This window comes from Leuresthes tenuis, unplaced genomic scaffold, assembly GCF_036924035.1.
Source record: "Leuresthes tenuis unplaced genomic scaffold, fLeuTen1.0.hap1 SCAF_21, whole genome shotgun sequence".
In the NCBI taxonomy this organism is placed as follows: Eukaryota; Metazoa; Chordata; class Actinopteri; order Atheriniformes; family Atherinopsidae; genus Leuresthes; species Leuresthes tenuis.
The window spans coordinates 28931626-28939885 of NW_027325375.1; the positions used below are offsets into that span (position 1 = coordinate 28931626).

Consider the following 8260-nt stretch of genomic DNA (forward strand, 5'->3'; position numbering starts at 1 on the left):
GCTGATGATCTGGGCTGGTTCTGCAGCCACAGGACCTGGACACCCTCCAGTCATCGAGTCCACCATGAACTCCTCTGGATACCAAATGTTAGGCCATCTCGCTAAAGCTTATGTTTATGTTTATGTACTTATCAGACGCTTTTATCCAAAGCGACTTACAGGTAGGCAGATAGGGTAAGGGGGTCTTGCCTAAGGACCCCTACTGGAGGCAGTACCTTTCATGCCAGGGATTTGAACTCAGGTCTCCCACATGGAAGATGGCAATCATACCACTACACTATCCAGTTGAGCTTAGCTTAACTCAACTTGAGCTTAGCTCAACTGGTTCATGCAACAGGACAAAAATCCCAAACACAGCAGCAAATCTACAACAGAATGTGTGAAAAAGAAAAGAATCAAGGTCCAGACAAAGTCCAGACCTCAGCCTGGTTGTGTTGGGTGCTTAAGGGAGCTGTTCAAACACTAATGAGCATAAAAATAAAAAAAAAACAATGAGCCAACATTTCTCTCAAATGAGGCGATTGCTTCATGTTATTTCTGCTAAAGGTAGTTCAGTTCTGTTTTCTCTGCATTTTGCCGTAGTTTTTGTCCAAATAGTTTCCAGATGTGTAAACTGTTCGAACTGAAAGGTGCCAGACAGGAGCATCACATCTGTTTGCTTTAGCAGAAGTAGGAGGCATTCAGTCGGTTCTTCAGGCTGAGGAGAACACGACTGTCATCACTGGTCTCCTCTGCAGCTTGAAGGCAGCTTGGAGATACCAGGGAACAGCTGGATTTGCGGCTGCAGCTGTTGCATCCCGTCTCGTTCACTTCTTCTCATCTCAGGAAAGATTTCCTGACATTAGCGCTTGCTGCTTGTTACTTAAACCAATATAAAAATAGCACATTAGCAGCCACACACATCATAATGGATTCTGGGTAGACGGTGGGTAACCTTTCACCTAAATGACAAGTTTCAATTCATTTCAATTCCTGACGTATAGATTCTCCAAACCTCATTTCACACCTAAAAAGGAGAACAAGTGCTCATTGCTCATTAACAAGTGAGACACACTCTGAATAACCTGCCCATTATGAAAGAATGCAACAAGAATTCGTGCGGTTCACTTCGTCTGCATTGAATAGCGGTGATCTAACCAACGGGAGACTGTAGTAATTCCACTGTGTGTCACTCAGTCACAGCCACATAGTATTCAGCAGGAAAGGAGGTGGAGCTGGTGCAGCGAGGTCGGGAATGAGGAGGGGGGGCTGTGGGAGGGCAGAAAGAAGGAGGTGATTGTTGGACAGGAGGAAAACATATAAAGGGGGGTAGAAAGAGTAAGAGGGAGCAAGTCAAGGAAAGACGAGGAGAAAGGAGCTCATTCTGATAAAGATTTCAAACTGAGGCAGCAGGTAAGTTCTTTTACCATTTCACACAGCTGCAGCTTTTGAGCAAGTTAAGGGAGTTTGGCTGGTGGAAACAAAGAATTCCCAGTGAGTTAGTATTCAGGAGGGCGCCTGCTCTGCTTTCAGGGAATTTAAACACGCTCTTAGCTTGGGAGGCTTACTTTGAATGGGCTTCTCTGCAATGTTCACCTCAGATGACACTTCAGGTTCATTCGTGTGGATCCTTGTGAGAATCACACAGGCATTTTCTCTGTAACCAGATCCAGCTGATCAGGCTCGGTCTTGGGTGTGTAGGCATTTGGACCTGTTGCACAATACCGCCTGGAATGCTGATGCGGACTGAAATACCTCCAAATGTTAACAAATGAGGAATAATCCAAGCAGTTCTGTAAACAACACTCTAAATCATTGACAAAAGCCACAGGGGATTGCATGTCAGCTGATTAAGTGACCGCATTTTGAGAAAACGTCGCCTCCAAGTTCAGGCGTTTGATTTCAATTAAGCAAAAGGAGCAAATCAATCTAAATGATTTGTAGCCCTTCGCTTTGCAGTCATAAAAGCTTTGAAAGATGCAGTTAGCGGAGGAATAACAGGACAGTATGTCCTCATACAGGCTCTTTCATACAAGACAGATAAAACTTGAGTCAACAGATGTGCATCCAGCAGTAATCCCAAGGGGCCGATTTACTTCATTAATGTAGAAAAAAACAAACAGATTTTCCACCTAATTGATGAAATTTTGCTTTTTATGATCTCCAGCACAACGATTGTCATGAGGAACCTTCCTTTTCCCCTCGTGATCTTATGCCTGGTTTCCATCAGAGGTTACTGTCCGCTGCCCACAACATCCGGAGTCTCAGGGACGTTTCCCCAGGAGGATTACGATGACTATGACGATACAGTCACCTCTTTGTCTCCAGGCGGCGGGAGCTTTCAGCGCTGCGACTACAATCCCTGCCGCGAGGGCCAGATCCCTTGTGCGAACCTGTCTGACTCCAACCACTGCTTGTGCCCAGGCTTCACCTTATATGACGAGCGTCCCGGGGTCCCAGACCTTAAATCAGTGTCCTGGAACGGGTCAGATGTTGTGCTCCGCTGGTGCGAACCATATTCACAGGTCACGTCCTATATTGTGACAGTAGGAGGGCAAGAAAAGCAGAGATTTAGGAGAGACCAAAGGAGCGGTGCAGTGGGCGAGATAAACAACATCACTGAAGTTTGTGTGATTGCTGTGAATGATGCCGGGCAAAGCGACAGGTCGTGCATGATGTACCAGCCCAAGGACAACTGGGCTCTGACGGCAGGGCTCATCGGGGGAGCCCTGGGCTTCCTGCTGCTCCTTTTGCTGGTCATCCTCCTGTGGAGGTGCAGCAGGCAAAGGAAGTAGGACGCCAGCATCTCTACGGGCAACACAGCCGACTCCAAAGGCTGGACACTCAAAGAGACAAGCCCATGAGACTCTTTACAGTTAATTAACATTAAAATGTCTGCGCCAAGAGGCTTTCTCAAAAAAGGAGGAAACGGGGTTCATCGACTTATCATAACATAGAACTGGTTTTGTTTTTTCCTGCTTTAAGTGCTGATATATTTTGAAAACCCCATGGTGTCTTTCAAGGAAGCTCCTGGAGCCGTCAGCTGAAAAGTAGCTGCATGGAAAATAATAATGAATAAAACAAGAAGACAAACAAAAAAGAAGCAAATTCTCACTACAAATTCGCAAGAAAGCACATCCCAGCATTAGGCCCCGACTTTAAACTGTCTAACTGAGCAACAGAAAGCACAACAACCCTCAATCTTAGCTAAAACATCCAAAAAACAAAGTGTTTGTTGATGGCTACTTGCTGCAGAATAAAGAATAAAGAAGTTGTGAAACGGCCACATGAAGATTAAAACTAAAAATATTCCTTAAAATTGTGACAAAATCTGCCACAAAGGCAGCTGGCAGAAGGTAGGATGCTGTAAGATACATTTAACTCAGATGGAGCTGTTGACATGTTGTAGCACAGAGAAAAGCTTTTCTTTCAACTCTCTGTGAGAGTTATTTTCATTCTGTATTTAAATCCCGTGTGGATAGCTTGATCGTGGCATTAGGGAGAGTTTAAGTGAATGATGTGCTGTGTTATTTATGCTTTTCCATTATTTGGTTCGTTGCCTTTGCAGAGTTTGACACCTGGACAGGATTTCTGGAACTACTGTCACTTTTTAAGAGTTGAGCTACTGTGTGTTTGTTAAAAAAATCTCATTAAACTCAAAAAAGACAAATAAAAAGCGGTGCTTTGTAACAGCTTTTGAATGGGTGTGTTTTTCCTTCTCTTCTGGTATCGGATGTAGCGTCAGCAGCTCGTCCAGTGCACTGTTTTTCCAGCTGTCACACAATAGCCTTTTAGAGAGGATACAGATTTTTTGAGGCTTGCCTTATTCCAGCAGAAGCATCCAGTCAACACTGCAGCAGCGGGCTGCTGAGGAGCCTCAGGCTCTTCTGCCATGATGGAAAAAAGAAGAGTCTAATGTCTCAATCCTCCCACTTTATCTCATATTCAAGTCTCTGCATGTCTCGCAGCAACGCTTCCCTTCCCCTTTGGTCTGCCTGCCGTCACGGCGCTGCTGCACCACTCCTTTTTATCCCAGCTGCACCACTTGCATCTCAAAGTGGTTTTATGGAAGCTCTGCCTGAAATGATCTCAAGATGTGGATTTTATGACACATATTGCTCTCACAGTGAAACTGACTGACTTTACGTGACTGAGACGGGAAAACAACACATGGCTGTACAGCATCAAGTGTTGGTGTCAGGTGGCTGAAGCAAATAGAACGATAACTTTGCGGTGCCACAGTCGCGCATAAAAGACGTTAAATTCATAAGAAACAATACAAAGATGCATCTCATCTTAAAACTGACCTGATTAGCACAAAAACTATTTTGAAAAACTCTCAAAACTCTCTAAATCCAAGTCAAAAAGTGTACAATGGGCACCATGTCCTGTCACTCTGCTGATGGGAAGCTGTGTGGATCTTCTCTGCAGAGGTTCAAAGCCTTTTAAAGCACTTTTAAAGCAAGAATAAAAAAGCATGTAAATCTAAAAGACTGATATCACAAATGAGAGCTTTTGATAGCACAAGCTACCATTTCCTCTTAAAGAAAACCATGAAATCTGTTCTCAAAGCATAAAATTGTCGGTAATAACTTGAATTGAAAAGCAGCTAAATATTTAATCCCTGCTTTACAAAAAGATTAAAAAGCTCTTTTCTTTGATCTCATTGGGAAACATCATCAGGTTAAGGGAGGATAATGGGGGGGGGATTTTGATGACGACCGTCCTGTGATGAGAATCCACCCACACAAAGCTGCGATGCGGGTCTGGAGCAGTGAAATAACAGATGTTCTACAACAAAAAAAGGCACAAAAGTGAAAGACATTGCTGCTCAAACTCGCCACCTTGTCTTCCTACAGAAGAGGAGATACATTTCTTAATGTTCTGAGAATTCAAGCAGCTGTAATCACACCTGCTGTCGGATAAATAGCTAAAACAGTGATGATAAAGCGGACCCTGGTCCTTAAAGGGCCTGCTTCCTGACAGACCCACTCTGCTCCGATCACACATCCCATCCTGTGTGGATATGTGATCTCAGTGTGCACCGAGAGGCTCATTCCCTTAGGTCTGCCAAATTAGCTGCTCTGCAAGCCTCAAGCATACGTCTTACTGTATGTGGCAATGTCGTTATGAAACAGAGGAAAAACACCCACCACAAATGAGCCATTCCGGGCAGTTCAGGCGCAGAGTTCTGAGGAAGAGGAGAACTGCCTTTAATGGGGGCCTTTTACAAACACCTGCTGCAAAAATGCACCGAAGAAAAGGAGAAAAATCTCTCAGAGGTCATACTGTGCTTTAAGCTTTTCAAAGTGAATACATTACAAAGCTGTGGTAGGAATTTAGATACTTGATTTTCAGCTTTCAGAGTCACTCAGAAGACGAACTGAAGATAAAGAGGTTGTTATTTTTTCACTTAATGGACTTCTGACACACACTCACACCATTTGTTGATTTTGGGCTCTTGACTCCACATTTTTCACATTTTTCACCTTCTGAGCTTAGCAGGAACAAAGTGGAGGATTATTTGGAAAAGAAAAACAGAAGAAATTCGTCTCTCTGTTGGACTGATTCTGTTTATTTTCAGCATCTCAGGCACAGAAAAGAAAAAAGAAGCAAGGCTTCATCAGGCTGTGATGAGGTTCGTTGGGTTACCGTCTGCAGGTGAATTCAAGGTCACAGCAGGGGTGCGTGCTGAAAGGATGGAGTCATGGTAATCTCAGTCAGTGGTCTGGTGACTCATGGACCTTTTCTGGTTAAGTGGTTCAATGTAAAGTGATGAATCAGCTGACTGCGATGTTCATACTTTGTGTCCGTCTATCTGCAAACTGTTACAGCTACTGAGTGACTAACAACCATGTCAGAGCAGGTTTTTGTGTCGTCTGCACTGGATTTTAGCTTCTTTTTTTTCCCCCGTTTGTGAAGTTTTGGATTCCACCTGCAGGTTTCATTATGTGATGATTTAAAAGGACGGATGAAAATGACTCACCGGATTATCTTTACATACACAAACCGTCACTTTAGTCGTCATATTCCTCTGCCTCCACGATGATTTTCATTTTATTAGACAACAGTATTTAATTAGGACAGAAGAGGTAATAAATATTATATACAGATGCCAAAAAAGCTCCTTTTCTAACACGAGCTGCCTTCAGGCCTGGACAAGCAGAGTCAGTTTATCGCCCTCTGCTGGTCGCATTGAAACCTGAGGAGGTTTTAGTTATTAATGCAACAGGAAACAGGACTGCGATCTCAAGCTTGTTTGCAAACCGGACAACATTAAGTTCAGTGGCTAAAAGTCAGGTTTCCGAGCAACATGGTACAAAAGTGACCCTCAGAGTCCATCTGAGCTGCTCTCAAACCCAAAGCAGGAGGACCAGCTAAATCAGAGGTGGGAGAAGTCTTCTCTTCGTGTCCGTCGCACCAAACTGTTTAAAGTGTCAGTGAGGACACATGCCAACGCTTTATAAAACACTCAGACTGAAAGGACAAAGAGGGGGAACAGGGGCAAAACTGTTTTTCTGTTCAGTCTTTGAGATTTTAGGATTTAAAAACTGCGCCTGGACGTTTATGCAAATGAGGACGTGTGAGATTAGATGATATTTCAGAGCATGATGGGTTTATCTCATTCATATATGTAGTTTATTCTTACTGTATTGAATGTTACTTTGTTAACCCTTGAAAAGGAAATTAAATTGTTTCAGTATATCATGGAGGACGGTCGTGGGCATTCATTAACATGATGGAACATTATGTAGCTGCTGGACATTACGCGGAGTGACTCCCCAGCGCAGAACCGGCCTTCGTTATCACTTTGTTCTGTTTCTTTGAGTCACTGGCTCTGAACAGATTGTAGTCTCCGCCACAGACTTACAGAAGATATGCAACGTCTTGCTGCTGACACTGAAGAACTTACTCAGCGAGGACAGTCTGCTCCGTCCTTCCTGTAAACTGCCTCTGTTTCCATTTCAATCAGAATCTGCAGTCCTCCACCTCTCGTCTCAGGATGGAAACAGGGTCGTGCTGACCCCGATCATTTACATTTAATATGACTGTTATGAGTTATCTGGTATTTAAACACATTTTGAGAGATGATACCCAGCTTACACATTCTGGATAAACTCTCAAATAGAAATTAAATGAAGTCTAATTTGTATATTTGCTCCATTAAGACCGTTTACAACATATGAACGTGGCTTTGCTCGTCTCTGGTGGCTTTAATGGATAAAAAAAGAGGAGGTCCCCCATTTTACCAAGTAGCTTTTTGCACAATTCCATCTTTTCCTCGTGATTAAATCTACCATCATCTGTGTCGATCTTTTCCATGACAGCAGTGTGTACTTTAAGAGGCTTTTCTGCATAGAAAGTAACTGCTGGTTGCTTTTAATGTCATATTTAACTCTCAGAATCATGCTGGCGGATATTCAGGCGTTATTCATTTTCATACAATTGATTATTCAGGAAAGAATTAATTTGGATTTGGTAGTGGGAGGATTACCATTTCATTTATCTTATTTTCTGATTAGCGCTCAACCAACAGCACCACTAATGGCTGCTTTCTCTGCCTGCCGGGGTCAGCTTTAACAGGGCACAAAATGTTCAAAGTAGGTCAGACATCCATCACTGCCCATTACTGCCACTACAGCATGAAGCCAGAACACGTCTTATTTAATAAAAGAGAAGTCTCCATTTCTTTGGTCTTATAAGCCCTTTATCGGCAGTACAGAGAATTAAAGAAAAGTGCCAAATGCAGATGAGTTGAGCCTCATAAACAGCTTTTTGTGACGCGACTCAGCCCAGTTTTGGATGTAGAAACTGAACACTGGCCCCCTCCTTAAACCCGTCTCATCCTGTTTACTCCCGTGTCTGCCTGTCTTGGCTCAAACCATGTAAATAAAAAGATTAACTTCTGTCTCCGAGTGGAAGTCTGATGTCACAGGCAGGGTGATTAGGTTTAATGCAGCACGCGCATGTGTTAGATCACAGGTGAAAAGGGAAAGAGTGTGACATCTTTCACCATCCAGACGTCTTTCAAAACGGGTTCAGGCAGCGTGAATCACAGCTTCTTCTCACTGGAACCACTAGAGGTCAATATTGCAAAGAGCACAGTGGGCAGCTCTGGCATCCAATCACCGATAATGTGCTGGAAATAGAAATTAGGAGCTATAAGAGGGATGAAATGAGTTTGCAGGGGTAATCTGTGCAGCTGCAGCTTCACATCACAGATCAACACTGCTACATTTCCAAAAATGGCAGGTCAGCGCTCTCCTCTAAACTCAGAAGG

General features: G+C 43.5%; 1 protein-coding gene across 1 annotated transcript; it reads left to right on the top strand.

Moving 5' to 3' along the window:
* Window positions 1-1284: 1284 nt before the first annotated feature.
* LOC140279652 (LRRN4 C-terminal-like protein) lies at window positions 1285-3618 on the top strand. Its single transcript, XM_072374807.1, has 2 exons — window positions 1285-1392; window positions 2147-3618. Exon 2 carries the CDS (start codon window positions 2160-2162, stop codon window positions 2772-2774), a length of 615 nt encoding a protein of 204 aa, XP_072230908.1. The 5' UTR covers window positions 1285-1392; window positions 2147-2159; the 3' UTR covers window positions 2775-3618.
* The last annotated feature ends 4642 nt before the right edge of the window (window positions 3619-8260 follow it).